Raw genomic sequence first — 24625 nt, forward strand, 5'->3', positions numbered from 1 at the left:
TGGTTTTACAGATATTGATTTTAAACACATTTTGGATATCGGATTACATAATATTTGCATATCGGATTACATAATATTTGCTTTTAAAAGGTCACAGAGTCCTAGTTGTCACAACAAAGAAGTGTGTATGTGAGGGGGGTGTCTAGTAACAGCTGTAGAATCTCACCCTATGCCTGTCAAACTAGCCATATTAGTTCTGTCAAAGGGAGGTGGATGAAAGGACAATTACAATAAAACAAAACATCTGGCCACTAGGAATATTAGACAGTGATTAATTGAATAATTGTGTAACTGAATCAAGTGTTAGTGATTACATGATTATTCGATAGTCCCTAGGGTCAGGACTGGCAGCCAGTGTGCTTCCAGCCCTACTCTGGCAGGAGGGAGGGAGAGTCTGCCACCTTGAGCTGCTGGCTCTGTATCAGCTCCCCATGGTCAGGAGTTGCACTAGTATCCCAGGGAGCGGCATTCCTTCCCTCGAACCTCATGCTGCTGCCTCTGATAGCAGCAGCAGGGGGATGGAGGCTGGAGAAGGCAGTCGCCTCCTGCCTGCCCACCTCACTGCCTATGTGAGAGGCAGCAATGGGGGGGCAAGTGGCTCGCATGAGTTGCTACACGAGGGAAGCTGGTTTTCAAGTCAGCTCCCTGTGTCTATCAGCTCTCGCATACCCCCCCTCACCCTCCACACTGCTGCCTCTGGGGATGGAGGGGGAAGACCAGCTCTGCAGAGCCACCTGTGCTTGTGGGGAGCCGGCTTAAAAACCAACTACCCCACTCTGATAGACAGAGCAAGGGACGGAGTGGGGGAGGGAGTGCATGTAGTTGATAAAAGAAACCGATAAACCTAGTGTTATAGGTTAATTGTGTAGTCGACTACACATTGATATCCCTACTGGCCAGACATCCAAAAAACAGAACACTGAACTGAATTTTTGTTTTCAGTTTAGTATATCAAAAGGCAATATTGTATTAAAGCAATTTTAGCCTTAGTTTTGCAGATTCAATATAGACTCTGCTTTTTAGTTAGGAAAAGCAAATCTTAAGCCATTCTTACAAACTTTACTTTCAAAATAAGAAGATATGGGTAGAATGGAATCATTTCAATCTGAGCATTTATTAAGCCTGGTTTTGTTACTGCCAAGAAAATAAATGCGCTTGTTTTACTTAAGTCAGAGTAATTTGCGAACAATAAGTGAGCTACTTACCAAAAATCCCTTTTCTTCCACAAAGGAGTCTACCTGACATTTTAGTTTTAGATATATATGGCCTTCTAAAGAAGACAGAAAGGGAACCTGCGGGAGAAAAAAAATAAGTTATTTAATTGATACAGGTCAACTTTTTTCCCTGTACAAATCTGCAACACCAAGAGATTAGCAAAGAATTTTTTTACATTTACATCTATCATTAGGGGCCAGAGACCCCTAAATACCAGGCCCAACAGCCACTTACTGTCAAAAGTGTCATTAATTTTTTAGACTTCACTTGTAAGGGCTTAACTACACAAGGAGCTCTTCCTGATTAACTATTCTTGATGAAGCTCCATGTGTGGATGCTCTTCACTACAATAAGAGTGCCATTTTCCAAAGATGAATCCACTCAAAGTCTGCACAAGGAGTTAAATCAGGAATAGTGACTCCACTTTAAATTCACATCCTATCTTTATATGAATTAGCTTCTCACTGTAGACAACCCTTCACATTTTAAGGTATGAGTGAAATGCTATTTGTATAGTCCTCTAGAAAGATTCATGTTAAAGGTTTGGCTATATAATCTATTGTCCTCAGAATTAGAAGACATTTAGATGACATCTACATTCTCCTGAGGGTAGGGGGATGGTTAACCTTATTTGTAAGCAAAGTAAAGTGGAAAACTTGTCCACAAGATAATATATCCACCCAGAATGCTTTTTAGCTAAACCTAAAACACTTGGTTAGAGTATTCGTTACAGTTGTCTCTGTCATGAGACAAGACAGAGGGTTTGTGTTAACCAATTTTGTGTAAATCTGCTAAAAACATTACTAAGATAGACTAGGGCATAAGTAGGTCCTGTGCCACTAGAGGGCAATTAGAATGCTATCCTGCTGAACAGAACATACATGCCTTGAAACAATTCCATGCAAGTCTGAAGAACCATTCACATATAAATTCGGTCATAATCCCATATCACTATCAGGCTGCTCTATAACAAGCCAACTATTAAAACTCAATGTTTCCTTCTAGAAGCTGTTTCAGTAGAGAGAAAAAAAAAAATCTTGCAATAAAGCTAGGAAGTTGACAAAATTTCATCAGGATTAGAATGATTTAGTAACTCAGAATCTAAGTACAGTAGAGTCTCGATTATCCGACATTCCGTGTTATCCGACATGCCTGTGGCTGCCCAAGACAATTGTGCAGGCAGTGGAGCCGACAGAGCGGAGTGCAGAAGGGAAGGTGCCGGGCATTGGGGAGACAAAGACGGTGAGAGAAGAGGGAGTAGAGAGCAGGGCCATGCGGCAGGATGCCAGAGCCCAGCTGCCCCCGCCCCTGAAGGTCGCAGGGTGCCCTGACCTCCCCCGGCCAGTCGTGCTGCCCCCGACCTCTCCCATCTCCCCCAGCCTGTCTCTCAGTCAGGCAGCGTGACTGGCCGGGAGAGAAAGGGGAGGTCCGGGGGCAGTGCGGCTCCCCACGAAGCAGCCGAGTGACTGCAGAGCAGCAGCTGACAGGGAAAAATACCTTGGCCCCTGCAAGGTATTTTCCATATTATCCGATATTTCGATTAGCCAACCATCCTTTGGTCCCATTTTGGTCAGATGATCGAGACTCTACTGTACATTATTTTGAAGCAGAATGTAGTGCTTACTAATGTTTATTTTTCACATTACTGATGAGATCCAATGTATCCATACAATATCTAAAAGCAAAAAGCGCCCGTGATTCCAACAGATACATTGGTGTGCTCACTACTATACAAGAATACTCCATTCTCCCAGAAATGACTTTGTGTATATCAAGTGAAGAGGCAAATAGAACCAATACCATCCATCACAGTTGACAGAAATTTAGTCAGTGACTTCCTTGGGAACAAGATCAGGCCCTCCATATTCACTGCTTGTAAGACATGTACAAAAATCAAGGAAAAAGCTTCCTAAATAAGAGGTTATAAAAACATGCTTTTATCCATAATCAGAAATGTAGAGCTCTTAGAATTCAAAAACTTGTTGATAGTCAGTAGATATAGTCAAAAATACATAAAGCACATCTGCAGTAGGGATATAAATACCTACTTAAAAAGTTAACTGGTTAAACTATATGTTTAACTGGTTTACCATGAAGGTCCATTCCTACCGGAGGGTATGGAGAAAGGAGGTTGGCTGCCTGCTTTGGCCCAGCCCTCTGGTTAACTAATCACCAGATAAGCAAGTTGGTAAGGCTATCGTTTACCAGGTAACCAGTTAAACTTTTATATCCCTAATCGGCAGAGGCACACAATCTGACAATTGTCTCAGATAAAGTGTGTGGTTTTACTCCTGCACTAGATACTTTAAGGAACAGTGAAATCTTGGCAAAAAGTATCAAAGACTTTCAGGCCCAGAGAGCCCAAACAGGCAATTGTGGAGGGTTCTGTCACTGGTGGCTCAGGGAGTAGTAAGATTTCCTGTGGTGCCAAGATGACAACTTGTGCCCACTATACGCCAATCTGTAGGAGTCAGACTGACTCCAATTGAGTACGAAGACCACAGGGGACCTACATCTCTGACATCAATCTTAGAGGTGGGAGAACTGCTGTGGTCCCTGGAAGGACAGAAATAGGGTAACATGGATGCCACTATTGCTGGTTTCCCTTTGAAGTGCACCGGCAGTCTCATCGGGGGCTGCAGTGCTGATACAACCTCCTGTCTACATGGAGAAGCCAGTGCCAGAAAGCACATCAAGTGCTTCCAGCAGCGAGGGCATAGGTAAGTGTCCTGATGGCACCAGTGAACTAGGTTAGCTGGGACTCGACAGGCATTGTGGCCCAACTGTGGTATCTGTGCTGGTCTGAGAACTGTGAAGCTGAAGATCAGCCCCTGTCCCTCCTTTTCTTTTAGCTAGGCGACTGGAAGAGATGCTGAGGGCCAGCACAGTCCTGAGTAGCAGCATGCCAGTGCCGGTCTCTGCCAGAGTCCTTCTCTCAGTGCTCCAGACAAAGTTTCAAGATCAGTACCAGAGTACTGAAACACAGATTTCGAAACACAGATTATCTAAATGGATTTCAGGCTGTATATGCCTAGCCTATACTATATTTCAAAAGGAGCCCCAGTCCAACATATGGGCCCACTCCACAAAAGCAATGGCAGCATCAACGGGCATTCCTCCAGAGCATATCGATAGAGGGAATGGTACTCTGGTCAAAGTCTAAGCAGGCACTGGATCTACAGTGCCTGAATCTGATTGCAGTTTCAAAGCCATTTCCATCAGCAAAATTCTGCAATGGGGGCACTGATCCATCCAGTGCTCCTCACCCAAGCAGTAGGCACACTCAGATGTGGGAATGGATAGCCTGCAGCTCACTGGTTAAATCCTGGTGAGCCAGGTTTGTCCCAGTAAGAGAACCATTTTAGGCGGTTTCTGCCAAGTGGCACCACAAGTGAACTATCTGTACTAAAGTCTACTGTAACCAGGAAAAAACAAACAAAAAAAATTGTTTTAGTCTAACACTATAGAACAACAAGCAAGCGTAATAATAATGCTAAAGTATTAACTATTAACTCTATCTATTCCTAGCTTAGAGTGAGGTCTACTATTAAACTGAAGCTGGTGACAAAGACAGAACTGAACAGACAGTTGGCTGCGCAAGCGGGATAGCGGTTTCAAATGTCGCATAGCAGCATTCTGCGTGTGCATCTGACAGTGGGCACTACTACCTAGAGTCTCCAAGCAGAGGCACAGCGGTGCTCAAGCAGCTAAGGTGGAGCACCTACAGGGACACTACTCAAAAGAAGAATGAAGCATACCCCAGAATCAACATTAACAAGACTGGGACATGTACCTAACAACTTTTCCTAACAAAGCAAACTAAACTGTGAACTAACTGCTAAACTATATGAAAAGACTGAGAAAATTGCTAGAACATTTGTGAGGCAAGTGATGAGCAAGGGGAAGTCTCAGCTACCATCACTGGCAGTAAGAAGGAACTGAGGAGGGGGGAGGATCAGCAGGGCACTATAATGGGCACCATAATGGCACCACTCCAGGGAGGTCCCAGACAAACACAATGGCTAGCTGCTAGGAGAAAATCTTTTGGTTACTGTGCATGTATACATGCACACATCTGTCTGGAACACAAATGAACAAGTACTCTAAGCAGCAGCAAAAATGCTAGATTTTTTTTGTTTACAGCAGAGGTCCCAGGAATCCACAGTTTACTGTGTGCCAGGAAATGGTTATTTATATTCAGATTACAGTAAAATTGTGTGTGTGCAGGAGGGTTCTTCAAGAACTCCTCTTGTGTGGGAAAATTATGCTTCACTTGACAAAGTCTTCCTCGGTTTAAGTTTCCTTGAAGGACAGATTTGCTGGACAACTTGAGAAAACTCTAGTCCGTGACCTTTGGTTTTTCTAGGTTGCGCCTACCATTAACATGGATAGAATTGGAGCTGCTCGGTAGTTCATGAATGTTGAATTTCAACATGAGTACTGGAATCTTGGCTGTAGGAATACAGTGTTTTCTACTGAACTAAACAGAGCAAAAAAAAATGAAGGGGAGGGGACAAAGAGTGGTTCAAGATAAGTCACTTCTTCACAAATACCTGAGGGCTCAGACTATGCCAGACAGGAAGAGATCCCCTTGCCCCCATACTTCAAAAGACTAGGATGTAAGCACCTGCTGAGGTTTCTGAAGTTAGGCCTGCTTTTAAGAAAGACTGTTTAACATTAGAAGAAAAATATTTTGTGGAGTGTTGTTTTTTTAAGGCCTTAAAAAAAAATGCAACCTGGTCATTACACTCACTCACTCTACAATTTTTGGGATGCTAAATAACTTCAGATCCCTATTTTAAAAGCACAATAGTTAGAATTATCCCTTTGATGGAACTGTGTGGAAAAAAATGAAGCAGGGTAACTTTACAGCACTAGTCTGCAAGTTTTTAAATTTGGTGGCATTTAAATTTCAATTCTACAGCAAGCTGGGAAGTCTACAAGTATAGACTATCACTGCACAGACTTTGTAAATGACCCAGTTGTACTATATTGCACTTGTCAGTTTGCTAAGTCTATAGAGGAACCTTGTATATGACCCAGAAAAATTTCAATTTCCAACTACTTCCGAAGCTCAGGAGCAACAGACACGAGCAACATACACTAGGAAAATAGTGTCTTAAGCAAATAAACATAGCAACCTTGTCCTGGAACATAAAGTCCAGTAGTTCTCTTTCCTTCCCTCCATAATTTATCTAAGGAAAAAAAGAAATATGCTGAATGTGAAATTTAGGTTTTTTTTTTTTTTTAAAGCAGCATAAAAAACTACATTTGAGTATGTTTCACTCCTTTCTTCCTTCAGTCTTTCATTGGAAGTTAAGGGTAGAGACATTTATAACACCACCGTGGTGGTCATGGAAGCCCCCCTGGGGCAAAATTTAAAAAATCGTTTAGCATAGTTAAGGAACACAACATAGCTGAAGTTTAAAAAAAAAAGCTAGTAAGTAGTGTCCGATTTCCACTATACCTCTAGAATTACATTTATGATATAGAGAAATTAACTTTAAAATGATAATTCTAGAAGGATTTCCAGGGGGGAAAAAAAAAAAAATCTGTATTTCTCAGTGTGGCCCATACACTCAACCACTATCTAATGAACATCATGGCTTCTTTAAATTATATAAATTTTTTTTTATGGGAAAAATGAAACTCAAACACGAAGAACCAAGCATTTAAAGTAAAAAACCCACTACTTCCCCAAGAATCAAGACTCCAGTAACAAATAAAGTGCTGCTTAATTCAAGAACAAATCCCACAAGAGATCCAGGTCAAAAAGGGAAATAAACAAAAAAGAAAAAGAGTTGAAGAAATCAGAGTGTTGGCAGCTGGAGCTTTGTTTGCAAATCCCTAGTTGTGGGATATAAAGATAGCTTACTATAAAAGTGAATTCCACTAAGTCCAATCCTTCTCAACCACACTTTAGTATGACACTTCAAGGTTTATTGGTGTTCATGAAGTAACAAGAGTTATTTTTATATCTGTGCAAATTACTAAATTAGAACAGATGTTGGCATACAGTAATAAAATTGTTAAACAGGTATTTAAATTATAAAGGATCTGCTTCTTTGTTACGCAGTTAATGTTTACAAATTCTAGGGTTACACATTTATGTAGAATATAACTATGACAGCCATATTTACACATGAGTTCTACTGACAGTTCGATTAAAAAACCACCACCATCGTGGATGTGAACCAAAGTTTTAATTGGTTACTATATTAAAATCTGCACAAGATAAACAGAGTCAGCTGTATTAGGTATGTGGTAAGAATGGTTTTTTGGGAGGGATGGTTGTGTTTGTTTTGTGAAATTTAGTGCAAATTCAGATAAGTTACCAATTACTGGCAGAAGACTCATTAAATGGCTTATTTCTTGGGTCATAACATACATTAAGATTAATTTATAAACAGCCACTTCTAAAACAGATCTGTATGAATGAGTTTACTTCTGATAAATTTCATTGATCTGGAATGGATATCAACGTATCTTACATTTAGCTACAGTAACAGTGGTTCCCCATGACAAAATTACATTTTTTGGTACTGCAAATGTGCACTTCAGCCCCTTTAAAAAAAAGTCAATAGGTGATAATGTCTGAAGATATTTAAATGGTTTTATTTTTAAGGTGGTAACATTGCCTAGAAACATTAGGTTAGGTAAAATTCTATATTTTCATTAGTAACATATGGATATTTTTGAGAAAAAAAAAAAAAGGTAGTAAGAAATAGGTTCCATTACCTTGTCCAAAGTAAATTTGGAGTTCCCAAGTGAAAGCAGTGAAATCTTGTGAGATCCAACAAGTACAAAGTTACTAGTGCGCACAGCATTGGGGCCACTTGGACTAGCCATGACTGATGGGTAGAGAGAAGAGAACGAGTTAAGATTTCACTTCATGTAATTTTGTGTGTGTGATATTTTGCTGGGCTCATAGTATTGTAGTGTAAAGCAGAAGACAAAGATTAGAAAGGAAAGGATGATTTTTCTGCTATTAACTTCTCCCTTCATTCTGCATGAATGGGCCTTGCAAGCCATTGTGGAAAGCAGAGACATAGGGCATTTATACAGAGTTGGGGAGAAGCCATACAGTAAAACGACTTCCTCAAAACTCAGGAATATAGACATGTGAGAAAGGCCAATGAAATGCACACTGATCCTGTAAAATCTATTCTTATAATTGATTCTCAGAGTTAGTCTATTGCAAAATTATGTTATGCAATATTGCATCTACTGAGAGCAATAGTGCCCAATATATGAATTAAAAATTCACTATAACCTCCATACTCTGGATTTCCCTAATACAGGAACACCCATTATATGGACCCTGGCACGTGAGGAAGTAGCATCTTTGCGTATTTGCACTCCCCTATCCCCCAGCTGGAAGAATGGCAGCGCAGTGACAGTCTGCCAGAGGCTTTTCCCCACTGCTCCTATAGCAATCCGAGTAAGGGAGGAAGGATGTGCCCAGGAGCAGCAGTGGATACCAGATAAACACCATTCTCCTCCCCTCCCTGGGCTGGCAAAAATCTTTAATCTGTCAAATCCTGTTTCCCAGGTTTGCCAGATTAAAGAGGTTCAAGTGTACCATGATAATCCATTGGCTGTTGGTTTACTTACACATCATTCCTTACCTGGAAACGTATGTTAGCTATAGATATTGGATGCCAGGATGGCATTATACAGTAAAACTCAGCTACTTACAACAATACTTTACATATAAACCTGGGCCATATTCTCAGTTGATGTAAACTGACATAGCTCCATGACTCACACCAATAGAGAATTTAGTTTGAGTTTAAAATACAAGTCAATCCTGTTGAGAGATTATTGCTTTGCTAAATAACCCCTAGGTATAAGAAGTTAAAGATATCCCCTTAGTACAAGAAGTTTAGATTTTGCTTACCTGGGGTAAGAAGGGTGCTTTTCTGCAAAGAGACAAAGATTCACCAGGGAAAGAAAACGGGGGAGAAAAACTGATTTTAGAAGCTGTCTTTACATAAAATTAAGATTAACCTTAAATTAGGCACCACACTTGAAATTCTAGAGCTCTTAATGAAGAAGGATATGCACCAATTTTATCCTTTTATGTATTTAGAACGGTCAGCTAGCAAACGGCTATATGCAGAAAAGGGTTGGTAGAAAGTAGTTTTGAATTTTAAGTGATAGACGATATTAACTGTTTGAATTGGGGAAATAATGTTGCTGAGCAAGTGTGAACAGGGCCTTGAATAATGGCAATTTAAATGTCGCAGAAGTCAGAGTATTACACTAGTACTTACAGTAGTAATAGATGTCAATAATCTCTTTGGAGTAATAACCTATGAAAAATAAAAACAGTATGAAGGCCAAGACTGCACTTTATTGTTAAAACAAAAATAGTTTTAATATATGATAAAAATGCCATTCAAGTTTTGTAGTGTAAAACAATTCTGACTAGCAATTAATTCTTGTCCTCACATAAACAGGTTTGTTTTCCTATACTAAAAGGCCCAAGGTTGAATACTGAACTGTGTCATAAAGTACACAGAAGAGAAAACATATACAGTAAACTTCCGATAATCCAGCACCTTTAGGATCCAGGGGGTGCTGGATTATCAGATATGCCGGACTATCTGAAGGGGGGGCTATGAGGGGTCTGGGGTGGGGTGGATGCCACCCCAGACCCCTCGTAGCCCCCCCCCCCCCCGATAGTCCGGCTCTGTCCCAGGCGTCCCTGATTCAGCCACTGCTGGTCAGTTTCAGCACCGGCTGAATCGGGGACACCTGCAGCAGAGCAGCTAGAGTGCTGCCGGGTTGGTCCCCACAGCGCCGCACGTTGATGCTGCGGGGACCAACCCAGCAGCATCCCAGCTTCTCTGTCCGAAGTGTACCCAAGTCAGCTGCTGCTGCTACTGATCAGCGGCTGATTCCAGGAAGCCAGGGCAGAGCAGCTCTGTCTCAGGCTTCCTGGAGTCAGCCGCTGATCAGTATTAGCAGCGGCTGAATCGAGGACAGCTGGGGTGCTGCCGGGTTGGTCCTGCAGCCCCGAGGGGCAGCGCTACAGGACCTACCAGCAGCACTCCAGCTGCTCTGCCCCCAGCTTCTCTGATTCAGCTGCTGGTCAGTTTTAGCAGCGGCTGAATGGGGAAGCTGGGGGCAGAGCAGCTCCAATGGTCCGGCTGCCCGGAGCACTTCCGGGTTTCTGATGGTGCCGGACCATCAGGAGTGCCAGGCCATTAGATGCCGGACCATCGGAGTTTTACTGTATTTGTTGAAGTGTGCAAGTATACATTAACTGGGTCTAGACAGCAGGTAACAAATATCAGAGTTCCATTCACGTGGAAATCTTTGGTGCATTTAGCAGCATAACTTGTATCTATTACGCTAGTACATTGAACAGTTAATTGAAATGAGGAATCAAATCATGTATACTATTGTAAGAAAATGAGGACCTAATATTTATGTTCTTACATACAGGCAGTCCCCGGGTTATGTACAAGATAAGAACAAAGCTACAGTCCCTAAGTTGAATCTGTATGTAAGTCGGAACTGGCGTCCAGATTCAGCTGCTGCTGAAACTGATCAGTTTCAAAAGCGGCTGAATCTGGACGCCAGTTCCAACTTACATACAGATTCCACTTAAGAACCCCAGGCATCCCCAAGTCAGCTGCTGCTGAAACTGATCAGCAGCTGATTCCAGGAAGCCCGGGGCAGGGGCTTCCTGTAGTCAGCCGCTGGTCAGTTTCAGCAGCGGCTGACTTGGGGACGCCTGGGGCAGAGCAGCTGGGGTGCTGCCGGGTTGGTCCAGTAGCGCCAAGGAGCGGTGCTGCGGGACCAACCGGCAGCGCCCCACCTGCTCTACCACAGGCCCGGGGCTTTGCTCCATGTCTCCCTGGTCTGCTGGGGGGGGGGGAAGCTGCCCCCCCCCCCCCCCAGCAGACCAGGGAGACGCTGAGCAAAGCCACGGAGGACCCGGGCAGGACCGCGGCGCTGATCTGGCTTCTCCCTCCCCTCCCCACCCCCAGCAGACCAGGGAGACGCAGAGCAGCTTTTCTCGCCCCGGAGGACGCAGGTGGCGGGACATAAGTCGGATCCGCGTAACTCGGGGACTGCTTGTATTGACAAGTGTCAAGTTATAACTTGTCAAATTAACAAACTGAACAAAACTCCACGTAGTGCAAGACAGAAATACATGAATAGTAATTAAGAGCAAAAGAAATCCAACCTTGCAGCTGATGGAAAAAGACAGATAATTAGTCATCAAAAGCAGATAATATACTATTGCCAAGAGGCTAGAACTGACAAACTTTTCTAGATGACTTGACTCCAGCAAACTTTAATCAAGCTCTGAAAAGTACCTACTGAATTTTCCTGGTTCTACTGCAAGTCCAGCTAACAAGTCATGCTGTGCTTCTAAGAAGGTTCCTTGCAAACTTTGAAGCACCCCCATAGACTACAGTACATGGGAGGAAGCTGGAGCAAGGATTTCAGAATCTGAGGCTTGCATTGGCTAGAAGGAGAAAAGAGTAGACATTCCCTTCCACTCAAGTAGTTTGCGGCAAGAAGCAAGGCACTCAAATGGTGTTAATGAGTTATAAGCACAATGAAAAACTTTTAATGAGCAAACACTGATCTTGAAAAGGAAGATGGTGGTCCTAAGGGGTACATCTACACTGCACACTTATTTCAGAAGAAGCTATTCTGGAAGAAATACTCCAAAATAGCTTATTTCAAAATAGAACATCCACACTACAGAGAAGTCTCGAAATTAAGTGGACACGCTACCTCCATTTAGAGCCCCAGGAAGCGCTAGGGAGTAATTATTTTGAATAGCCCTGGGGAGGAGCTATTTCGAAATAGCAGCAGTGGAGTATCTGTACTACAGCTATTTTGAAATAACTATTTCAGAATAGGCATTATTCCCCATAGAATGACGTTTACAGAAGTTGGAATAAGCTGTCCATTACTTCAAAATAACTGAATTGCTGTGTTGACGCTCGCATTGTTATTTCAGAAGAACAGCTGTTACTCTGAAATAACCCTGCTGTGTAGCTGCACCCATGGTGACCATTCTTCTCTCCCTGCTGTAACCAGTGTCCTCAGCAAAAGTCAAAACTAAGGAGCCGCAGCACTATTGGGTGCTCTAAATGGATATACTTCAGCTCCAAGGTTGAAGGTGTGCACAGGTGAAGACTACCAGAGAGTAGCCAGGGGGAAGAAAGTGCACATGAGGTCTCTAGATTATCTTTAAATGGGGAAGAAGTGGAAGCCTGAGGAAAAAAGGGAATCCAAGATCCTTTGATATACGAAGGCTAACATTTGCAGGAGCTGAGCACAAGAACAAGCCTTCTGTCCTGTAGGAGCCTAGTTTACATAGGAAGGACTGAGGGATGGGATGGGATGGGGAAAGAGACTGAACCTTTTTGTTTTAACTAGAGAGTTCAACATCTCCTACTCCCCTCCCAAAAAGTAATTAGCTTTTTTTAAAGCCATACAGAGTTCATCTCTCATGAATCCTGGAAGGACTATGCTAATCTTTACCCATATTTAGTCATAGAAAAATGCCATAATTAAGGTTTCAATCTTTGCTCTATTATAGTGAGGATGTATTGCCATCATTTCCCTCAAAATATATATTTGCAATATACCAAAGGTTCTCACAAATAGGTATTTTCCAAAATATGAAAAGAGCAAAATATTTTAGATTAAAAAAAAAAACAAAACAAAACAAGAACTCATAGGCTTTCAGGAATGGCCAACTTTGTGTGAAGGGAAATTAACTCATCAATTACTGTAGCTTGTCATGGTTCTGTGCACAGGATTTTAAAAACACCTAATGGACACAAGCTTCATCCACCAAGGATTCATTTTATGTTAACCACTATGGCTATGTTTACATTGGCGGCTTATTGCGCAAGAACCCTTTGCAGAGGAGTTCTTGTGCAAAAAATCTTCCACAAGAGTGCATCCACACTGCCATGTGCTTTTGCGCAAGAGATGTGCATAGCAATGTGGACAGTCTTGTGCAAGAAAACTCTGATGGCCATTTTAACCATAGGGGCTTCTTGCACAAGAAATTCATGTTGCCTGTCTACACTGCCCTCTTGTGGAAGAGCTCTTACGCAAGAGGGCTTATTCCTCATGTGGAGAGGAATAACTCTTCCAGAAGAAGCCCTGTTTCACCATGCTATACTGTAAATTTGCTTGCACAAAAACACTTGTGCAGTGTAGACAGCAGGCAAGATTTTGCGCTGTTCTTGTGCAAGAATCTGCCAATGTAGACAGTCTATAAGTACAGAATTAGTGGATATAAACAAGTGTTAAAATTGCTGCTCTCGAATAGGGAAGTGGCAAGGAAGAAAAGGATGACAACTTTAAGGTGAGGACTGAAGAAAGCCAATATGTGTAACAGTTAAACAAGGAAATGCACAACATTTAGGTGGGGGGGGGGGGGGAACGGAGTGAACATGCAAATGAATTGTATTCTCTCAAGATCTATGTAAACATAAAAGTAGTTATAAATGTAGAAGGATCAAAAGAACTTTAGAAATTGTAGATGAGAAGTTGCCACAAAGGAGGACAGCTCACTTTCCCAAATATATACATTTTCATATACATTTTCATATACACTTTCCCAAATATATACACTTTCAAATATATACATATGCAAAATATGACTATTGCTAATAACGATGACACTCTTCTTGTAACACATCCATGTTACTCTCAAAACTCAAAAGTATCAATTGGCAGAATGTCCAAGAATGGAGGGGAACACTGATCTTAACTCTCTTTCATTGGGCAGTACAATAGATCCCCAATTCTGCTTGAGGCCTCTAAGCTGGAGTGCCATATAAATATATTCTTAAGGAAACAGATTTTTACAAATAAATAAAATCTTAAGCAAAATTTTGGCACAACATTTGCTATTGTTTGTTTTCAGAGGCAACAGACATCAATTTCTGATTTCTGGGAGAAAAAGGACTTAACAGTCCCTCCTTTCAAGAGATGAGGACTAACCAATTTAGCTGCTCTAATCATCCACAAAACAATACTTGCCAGCTTTCAGAAGTCATTTATATTTTCCACAAATTCACTTGCACTTTCTTCCAGATGGCCACTTGTGCAAAACACCACTTTCCAAAGCACTGTGATGTCATTATCTTGTACTACAAATCCCATTTTACAACCTGCTCTACTGTCATGCCTGCCGCAAAAGGTCAACTGATTAAGGATTTCAATATTTCATTGGTATCTGAAAGTTAGACTCAAAACCTTTTAATTGTACACCTCTGGCTGAATGTTATTATGGGTCTCATCTTCCCTCAATTGTTTAGTATGCCTACTTGTTTCCTGACTTGTTAGATTTAAATTCTTCAGAGTAGGAGCTCTCTTGTGCTGCACTTGTACAATACAACTCCAACTCTTACTGAGGCATCTTGGGACCATTATAATATAAATTAAGACTGGGGCAAAATTGTTTTGTCCCAGTTATGAGAAGCTGGCCTCTTGTTAAGAGAACTGGTGGATAGGGAGTGGAGGGGGGAGGGAGGAGAAGAGAAGAGAAGAGAAGAGAGTAGGAGTGAAGGCTTGCCAGAACAGGTGAAACCAGAAATACAGAATCTACCATCATACTGTGTCTACTCTAGTGGTGACCCATTTTACCAGTAAGCTCCAGAAGAAACCAAGAGAGATCAATAAGTTACAATGTTTGAATAAGCAGATATTTCTGGCTGCAATATACTTTTAAGAATGACACTCATTAAAATACCCTTTGCTTACTTTATCCCAATAACTACATTGGGATTTTTCTAGTTTTAGGCACTGAATACATTTCCATTGACCGATCAACAGAGCCTGTGCAGATGCATGTGGATCTACATTTTTTTTTGTAATACAAATGAAGAGGACCACAGATGCAGATGTAAAGCTGATTATCTGCAGATTTGCAGAGCTCTACCCATTGGGCTATAGCACAGGACACTGATACAGTTTGCACGTTTGGGAGCATGAAGAGGTAGAGAAGGGAATGAGCACACTAAGAACCATGACCCAAGAGGCAAAAAAGTGTCATATATTAAATGAAAGCTTAGAAAGCATGCCACTTTGCAAAAACCACTAGAAGAGAAAAAAACACCCAACCTTTTAGACCAGATACAGTTATCCGCCATTTGAAGATGGCTAGGTCTCAGTTATATTTGGAGTCTTTCAACAGTATAAGATACTCAGACTGATCAAAAGAAAAGGTAAAGGGGTTGTATTTTTTTTAAATGAAGAAGAGTTCCCAGTAGCTAAGTCAGTAAGAGGAAATTGCATCCTCTTTAAATATTTTCAGAATTACAAAACAGGCTGTAGCTCAGTTCTTTGCTCCTGGTTTTATATTGGTTCTCATGTATTTTACTGAGTTAGTGCATCAATTCTGGTGTTTACCTTTGATTTGCTTGCCTTTTTCCTCTTATCATTGCCTGTGCCTTCTTTCTTCTGTACCTGTAAGACAGAATTATTTGAGAAATGTAGAGTGCCTTGCTCCCCCAAGTGGCCTTTTAATAAAAAGACAAATACATACCAAATGGTAAACTTCAACATTTATTTCAAAGTCATTGGACACATCTTGCCTAAAATAAAGAGGGTAGACTACAGTTAAAAGCATTACTAATGACAGTAGTGTTCAAGACATTCTTTTCAAAACAGTAGTTTACCATAACTAGTTATTCAGAAAGCAACATGTACAGTAGTCAAAAACTTGGGTGTGAATCGAAGAACATTATTCTTTCAGTACACCATAGCCTGACCTTCCAGGCAGGCAGGCTTATCTCGCAGGTCTTTTCCATCACTACCATTAACCTTTTTTCAAGAAACAGTATTCCAGCTCATAAATCATAAGAATATATGAGACTTACACCTATTTAGAGATTATTTAAAAAAAAAAAAAAAAGTCACAAGCAAGCGACATACAGTAGAACCTTGATCATTTTTCCCCTCAACGGAAAAAGAGATAGTGATGTTAAACAAGTTGATATCTCTTCACATTCCGAAAACTTCGGTGCATTGGAAATCTCTTTTCAGTGGTCTGAAATACATGAAAGTGATGCAATGCACTCTAAATTTAAACCCCAATCTTATTAAGTAGATTGAGGATTGAACATATCAAAATTACAGAAGATGTGGTACATAAATTGTAGTATGTATGTACACACACAACTTTGGGCCACTGTTTGAAAGGAGTGAATACAACCTATCTACAGAAGGACAAGAGTGTGTCCAGAATATAGACTCTGTTCTCCAGACCAAAATGTACACAGACTATTACTTTTCAGAATACAAATTGAATCTCTAATCCAGAATTCTCTAGTCTGGCAAAACTTGTAGTCTGGCATGATTTTAAACAGCCAGATTTCCATTTATCATGGGTATGGCTAAATTTTCCATGGTCCCATAAAGTTGGTTTACAGCCACTAGTCCTGGCTCTGTGCTGTTATTTAGCTGTAATTTACCCATAATAGTCTTCTCGGGGCCTAGTAAGCAGTGGAAGTGTTGATAATGCTGTTAGATCAGGGTAAGGAATCTTTTTTTTGGTCATGGGCCACTGACCCACAGGAAAAAAAAAAATCCTCAGTTGGGGGCCGGCTGCCCCCCCCACACACACACACACCCCCCCAACCCCTCACTGAGGAGAAAGACACTCCCTACATTTCCCTCATACACCAGAGCCCTTAGGGGCCCAGGCTAGTAGATTGTGTGTGCTCCAGCCCCACAATGGCACACTGGGGTAGCAGTGGAGGGAGGCGGGGAGCTGAGCACTAGCACAGACTCCTCAATGTTGGAGGTAGAGACCCAATGGCTGTATCCAGGCAAGCCCTGGGCTTTATGTTCCCGACCCCTGAGCTAGACAATATCGACCTCCCGGTGGTTTGGCAAATTCTGTGGTTCAGTATTGGTTAAGTCCCAAGGGTGCCAGATTAGAGAGAGGGTGAACATGTAATTACTTGTTTCCATCACCTCAAAATAGGTTTTAGTGCCTTCCATGGCTTAGTTTCCAAGGTTTAAAATTTTGGACTATATTCACTTAACATTGGCAGCATTTTTTTAAATAATTTAGAAAAATATTGACTTTGAAAACTTAAATTGAAAAAATGATTAAAGGAAATTATGGGAGAGGGAGATCAAGCAGTTATTTAATGACAGATTAAAAAAAGTTAAACTTATACAATCAGTGAAATAAACCTTTAAATTCACACATCAAAATATACAAAAACAAACATGCTTAAAAAGACCCCTGAAGTTCTCAAGCAGCATCTCTTTGTTGGTTTGTGCATGAATAGAGAAGATGTTTAACCACAAAAATTTAAAAAGTATACTTGGAATGATTTAAAGTAAAGTAGTGTGTATTCCATCCTAAAATTAGCCAACTAAACCCACATTATTGTAAATACCATTAAATCAGCCATTCCTTTAACATTTGACAGGTATTTGGTTAAAATTTAATTCAAGACAGTGTTTTCAGAGACAACAAAAATTGCTACATATAATACCAATCATTACAGCCAACAGAAAACTCTCTCTCAGGAAAAGAGAGACGCACCAGCCATTGCAGATGTCCAAGAGCTAATGACAGGAGAAAAACTATCCATTGATTAAACTGTTCTTTGTGGGGGAAAAAAAGTTTGTTCCAAATATTTCTAGAAGAAATATTCATGTCACAAGATCTCTGAATGTTTGGAGAAAACAATATCTTTACAGAAATGCTAATATTTAAAATTAATTTAGACAAGATTCTCTGGTAACACTCTTCTTCAAAAGACAATTATCTGAGTTCCACAACTGTTTCTTTATACTTACAAAGTAAATGTCGTAGTAAAAGTAAGAGCATCTCCATTTAGGGAATTTGCAATGCTTGCTACAGGAGTTGCTATCATGTTTTCCGCTCCTGATCTCAACAATATTATGTAGTAGTAGTTTGCTGCTTCTGTGGATAGATTTGAAACAATCACTAAGTATGGTCCGGACATCCAGTGAAACAAGGACACCAAATTCTACAGTTAGAATATTCATGACCATGAAATACCCTACATTCCCACCTGCCACAGACATTTTTACTATGGCTCAGTCAAAATACTTGACAAATTAAACAGTGATTAAATTCTTCTCCACTATGTTCAAGTAGTTCAGCTTCCAGGCTTCAGCAGTTAAAATAGGGTAAGACCAAGCTGAACTACCCAGATCATGATTTACGACATGCTACATCTAAATAAATAAAATAAATAATGGAGATTGCCTATCTCCTAGAACTGGAAGGGACCTTGAAAGGTCATCGAGTCCAGTTCCCTGCCTTCTCAGAAGGACCAAGTACCATCCCTGATGAATTTTTGCCCCAATCCCTAAATGGCCTCTGCAAAGACTGAACTCACAACCCTGGGTTTAGCAGGCCAATGCTCAAACCACTGAGCTATCCCTCCCCTAAACATCAGTGTTTTTCAACCAGTGGTACGAGTATCCTTACGAGTACTCAAGAAGTCTGTGGGGTAATGTCAACACAACTGAAATTTGGAGAAAACTGAATTTGTTTTAAATGTTATAGCGCTTTATTATTTTTATACTTTTACACCCCAACATTTCACCACCCACCCAGCTACAATTAAGATGTTTAAACAAATGTGTTGCAATGGTAGAAAAACATTTTGTCTGCATGAAAACTGTAGGTACTGGGGGTACTTCTAATTTTTTTTAAAGGGGTTTATAAAAAAAAGGTTGAGAAACACTGTGCTAGAGCACGTGTCGACCTAGTGGATGGCCAAGCCTCAGAAGGGATCTTAGTCAAAATTCAGCATTTAATCATTTTGGTTCTTCAGGCCACTGCTGCTGTTCTCTTAACATCTTGACTACCCAGCCTTCACATTAGCTTTCTTTGCTCCTTAGCTCATTACCCTTTCCACCTACTTCTGAAGAAAATTTGAATATATACGGTCATCCAGTTAATTCCCGCTTGCAGGAATTACACTGGTCACATTAGGGTTAAAGTTTATTTAGGTGAATGTGTAGCCACTGAGTTTTTCACATTTGAGGTTCTCTAACAGGAAACAGAAATTTCCTCTAAAATGAATGAAAGCAGGGATTTTGGAGTACTTATTTCTTATAAGTATTATAGCTTTTCCTTAATAATAAAATCCCTCAATTATGAAGAGGGATTCGGATTTTTGTTCCCTGACCTTAGGAATATTTTCCCCACAACCCAAAAAGAAAAGAGTTGTGGTCTTAGGAGGTCTCAATAGCGGCCACTGTAGCACACCTTGAGTAAATCTTATGCTTCTTAAGGCCCTGACTTCAGTCTTTATCCCCCCATCTTAGAAGATCCTACAAAAGGACAAAATACCACTTCTGGAATGTCCACTAGCATTTCACAAATCCTCTACCTACTTGCTGAAGTAGTAAAGAAAGTGCAAGCAGAAGTTCTTCCATCAGTGCTGGATCCATGTTGCTGACCTCAATATGGCTCACTTGAAGATGTTGATGAGCTAAGAGCACTTCTAGTCAAGTTCTGAGGGATGAATGGACAAGTTCTCCCACACTACACCAAGAACCAAGCTAACCCTAAAGCAGTTGCAACTAACTGTATTCCAGGTTTCTTTTAACTATATCCCCAGAATCAATGTCTTGAATTATATTTGTACAGCACAATATGGATAGGTTAGCAATCATATGAGGCTCATGTAGCAACACAGCATGGATGCTCAAGAGAAGTCTTGGGGGAAAAAAAACCCCAAAAAACTAGTCTGCAGGCATGGGTCCCATAAACCTTGGTTTACCACGTAGTATAGACATTCCCCTGGATGAGAATACATAGGACATTTGTTTTCGATTTTTAGGCACTTACTTTAGTTTCTAAAATACGAAAGTGAGAACAGATGATGCAATGAGGACTGCAATATCTGAAATAAGCCACAGGTTTCATTTTTCCTTCCTACTTCAAGGCACTTAGGCTGTTTCCTAGAAGGTGCTCAGATACTATGACAAGTGCTGTCAAAAGAACTTAGAATAAAGTTTAGCTAAACCCAGATTTGTATTACAGTCCCTACAATTCCTTCTCAAACCCCATGACATATGTGGGAAACACCAAAAGCCATCATGGATTAAAAGGCATGCAAACCAGGCTAAAAATATTTGTGTTACAGTTAAGCATCTTACCTAGTTTCTGAACTGTACTGCAGACAAAGTCTGCTTTCAGAGGTAATCGCATTTCTGAAAGAGTAACAGATCCCCTGGATGGAGCAAATTCACCAGTTGTGGATGGCACTTTATTTTTTTTGCCCTGAGGTCCCTCATTCTTCAATTTGTTGAGCTCTTCAAGCAAAGCTTTTCTCTTTTCAGCTGTAAAAAGAGAGAATTTAAATTGAACAGGAAAGACCACCAGAAGCATAGAATGATTGTACCCAAGTATCCTTGCTAACAATTCCTTAATCAAGTAACATTAAGAAGTGATTCAGAGAACAGAGTCAATATGCAAGAGGAAATTACGTAAGACTAGTAGATTGATAAAAAGGTGTGGGGGAAATGAAGGGGCAAGTGATCTTTATCCATTTAAATCTCTTCTTTCAGAAGAGGGATTATGAACTAATCTGTAATAGAGATTCATCTGACCTGGGTTTTTATTCTGACAAATCAACCAGGTCAGAAATTATCTTATAATGTCAAGTATTAGTCTGAATATCAGCTATTCTTTAAGACACACTTGCAAGAAGGAGAAGTCTCTCTGCTTCGGCTTCTTCTTGTGATCCTTTTCCGTGTTCCTCATCAATACAGCAGTTCAGAGCTTGACTGGCCTGATGAATCACAGTCTGTTGCAAACTGATTTCATTATTCAGCTCCTAATACAGTCCCATAGTAAAAAATAAAAATAGCGAAGTTACTCAGATCTAGTATCCAAAAAGAAAATCTTTAGAATGGCATTCTTTAATTATGTCCTTCTGACCTGTAGAAACATAGCTAGATAAACTATAAAGATAAACTATAAAGCTTGCAGTATGAAGTTTTACTCACAAGGGCTTTGTTTTCCTTCCACCATTGCTGACAATAGTACAGAGGTGACAAGGCAACAGGTGGAAATTGTTCTAAAAGGATTTACTACCTTCAATAGGGATGCTTATCAAAAGTTAGAGATACATGGTGGAGATACATAAGGATTTGTAGGTAAGAGGAAGGTTAGAACATAGCCTCATTAAAGTTGTAGTTACAATTAATGCACAGTCCTGGAAATGGCAGTATTGTAGATTAGTTAGATCAAGCAAGAGTGCCGAATTGAATAGCCATTCTCTCTTCAGATTTTGGCCCTCAACTAATGGCCTCATACAAGAGAAGCCTCCATTAAATTATACAGAACCATGTCCTGGTTGGACCTTCCTGGTCCAGCCCCCTCGGGACCTGGACGGTCCCAGACAAGGGAGTTTATCATAACAGGTGGAAGATGAAGACAGCACTGGCCTCGCCAGCTCATGAGCTTCATGCCTAGCCACCGACAACCTCTGCCGCTGGGGTTCTGTGGTCCTGCTGGACTACAGATGTTATTAGATCAGAGTCCTGGCCCACAAAAGTTCAACTTGTATCAAATTATGGTACATTTGTCCTGTCTCTAATGTAAGAGTACTAAAACTGGATGAACTACCTTAATTTTATCTTTCTAAGCAACATCTGCATGTGCCGTAGACAACAAAACGACCACACACACACAAAAGCAAGTGTGGGGGGGAGGGGTTAAAAGTTACACATACCTGCATTTTCTGTTTAATATTAACTTGATCAGAAGTTCCATTTCTTTTTACTTCTAGCTTAGAAGTAACATCTTCTTTGCGAACAATCACTTGTCTTATTGAAGGGCGATCTGTTTCTTTAAATCTTTCAGATCGATAAGCATCAATGCTTTTTAAAAAAGAAATCAAGTGTTAAATGTATCTAACATTTTTAGGACTTGTCCACCACTGATGCTCTGGCCCAAACATTGTGAAGAAAGTCCAAGTAAATATATTTAGATGGCAGTAATTTTATTGCCATTTCCTGTCCATATTAAAATTATGGAAATATAAAAAGGTGACTATTTCAAATTTTAAATAAAGATAGAGAGATGAGGCTTTTTGAGAAGGTTTAACTGCCAGCTGGGATTCTCAGCATCTCACTATATCCAGTCACTAACATGGCAGGATCCATCTGAGGAATGAATGTTTTGGTCTAACTAGAGGCTTAACACAGAACTACCTAGGTGAATGTAATGTCCTGTAATATACTCCTTTCCCCCGCCCCCCGGGTTTAAGAAGAAAACCTTTTTTAGGTTGGGGCTACTGACCCACAGAAAAATTAGTCCCCTGCACCATCTCTGAGAGGAGCAAGGGAGACAGACAGAGCGTGCGGGCGGGGGGTAGGCAGAGGAGACAGCAGGGAAATGGTACAAGCAAGCAGGGACTGCTTTAGTCTCCGCTGGCACTGGTTCCCACTGCCGGTGCTTCTCCTTCTGAAATGTACAAGAGCCCTCCCGGGCTCAAGCAGTCCCCGCTCATCCCATCTTCTCTGTGGCTTAAAAGCCAGTTCCCCACAGCACCGTCTCTGAGGTGCACCTGCCCCCAGGCGCCTCTATCAGAGGCAGCGGATTCGGGCGGGGAGAGGGGGGAGAAATAAGGGATGCTGCTGGGAAGCAGCCCCTATCCACAGGGGTCCCAGTAGGGAGCTGGGTCCCCCTTGGACAGGGGCTGTTGCCACTGAGCAGCCCCGATTCACAGCAACCAGGATTGGCCGTGGACAGGTGCTGCTCGGGCAGCGGCCCCTGTCCGTGGCCAGTCCCGGCTGCCAGGAACAGGGGCTGGTCTGGACCGTCTGTTGCCAACAGGGGCTGCTGGACTCAGCACGAGCTGGGACCAAGCAGTCCTGGCTCATGCAGATCGCTGCGCCTCTGCATTTTAAATATAGCAAAAGCACAGTAATTCTTACTACATTTAAAATGCAGAGCAGCAGCACGGGTGGCTCCAGAGCTGGCTCCTGGAGCTACCTCCTGAGGCGCTGCAGAGCAGCACTAATCAACTAATTGTATAGTTGATACAATTTGTATTGACTATGCGATTATCTGCCTAATCGTATTTTAACATCCATAGCCCAGGCTAGTAGTTGTGTCCTCCAGCCCCACAAAGACATGGTGATGGGGCTAGAGTGCCAGTGAAGGCTCCCTAATGCTGTGGGGAGCCCTTAGCCTTAGGGGCCAGATCCAGGCAAGACAGGGGCTGCATCCGGGCCCCAGGTTTCCCACCCTGGCCTTAAGCTCCATGAAATAAACAGATAAATTCTTGATGACTCTGTTACAGCTACATCACTGAAATAATCGGTTGTTGGGGCCAAAAGACAGACTGAAGCTTTTAAAAGCCCTTTCTCTCTCCAGGAGAGAGCCAGTTTAATATAGCCAAAAACTACCACAGTGACTTGATTTGTGTGTTTAAGGTTCAACTAAACCGTCTAAAAACGTATTACCTATACAGAAGGTTGTGGTCTTCTGACAAGGAGCCAATACTATCCCCAGATTCTGCTCTAGGGAACCGTGTCCTTTGGAATTTGCCAGACTTTGGACTTTCATCACTTACACTGCTGCTCTCAGCAACTGACCTACTAGGGGAAGCAAAAACCTGGAGGGAGAAGAAAAAGTTATGCATCATAAATAACTGGCCAGTTAAGTGTGGCTTATTCTGCGCTCCCTCCATCCCCATTTTCTCTCTCCACTCTTGTTTACTCTTCCCACGCATTTCCTCTGAGTAAGCAACCCCGAACCTATATTTACATTTCCATAAATGTCAGAAGAACTATTTAAATTGTACTTTGTTTATCCTAAGAGTATTTGCAGTGACAGATAAATGGAGTGACAGATAAATGGATTGTTCCTTGCTCTCCCTTTAGGTACTTTGACAGGTGAGTTGAAACTTGAACATAAAGTTCATCTTTAAGAATGTGATGCTGTCAGCTTGACATTAAGTTCAGATTTGCTAGCAGGAAACTCAAACCCTTAAAACATTTTAAGGGAAGATTATGAAGTATCTTATTCCATAATTACTTCTGTTATAGTTTATTCAAACAGACAGCATTGGATCTAGGACCAGAAATAATTTACTAGATTCTGACTGATGGCCTAGAATGAGAGTCAGCAAGCCTTATGAGCCAGCAGTCCTACCACAATTAATAGTTCTGGCTAAGTAAAGACTTCAGGATAGAATCATCATTTTCAAGGAAAGGAAAGTATTTGACTAATAATGTGAAGTAACAATAACTCTCGGGTGCCACAGGACAAGTTGCTGTTCTTCGAACTAGTGAGTCAAAAAAGTTCCTTTTCTAGTTTTACTTTAAACCCTTATATAGGTTTTAATCTTTCTTTAGCATTTGATCAAATGCATTTTTATTATTTAAGTAAACACTC

At 41.2% G+C, this 24625-nt stretch overlaps 1 protein-coding gene across 2 annotated transcripts in view; it reads right to left on the minus strand.

Moving 5' to 3' along the window:
* Positions 1–24625, minus strand: part of ANLN (anillin, actin binding protein) — a 56243-nt gene that overhangs the window by 14807 nt on the left and 16811 nt on the right. The window contains exons 11-22 of one of the 2 annotated variants that reach the window (XM_075921746.2): positions 23692–23843; positions 21954–22101; positions 20918–21053; positions 20374–20556; positions 18031–18157; positions 15758–15806; positions 15622–15678; positions 9492–9530; positions 9116–9137; positions 7954–8066; positions 6357–6410; positions 1206–1292 (exon numbers count right to left, since the gene is read on the minus strand). In XM_075921746.2, coding sequence (XP_075777861.2) covers positions 1206–1292; positions 6357–6410; positions 7954–8066; positions 9116–9137; positions 9492–9530; positions 15622–15678; positions 15758–15806; positions 18031–18157; positions 20374–20556; positions 20918–21053; positions 21954–22101; positions 23692–23843 — 1167 coding nt within the window. The remainder of the gene's footprint in view (positions 1–1205; positions 1293–6356; positions 6411–7953; positions 8067–9115; positions 9138–9491; positions 9531–15621; positions 15679–15757; positions 15807–18030; positions 18158–20373; positions 20557–20917; positions 21054–21953; positions 22102–23691; positions 23844–24625) is intronic. The other variant, XM_075921747.2, reaches the window with a different exon arrangement.

Source organism: Pelodiscus sinensis, chromosome 2, assembly GCF_052426305.1.
Source record: "Pelodiscus sinensis isolate ZL-2025 chromosome 2, ASM5242630v1, whole genome shotgun sequence".
NCBI lineage: Eukaryota > Metazoa > Chordata > Testudines > Trionychidae > Pelodiscus > Pelodiscus sinensis.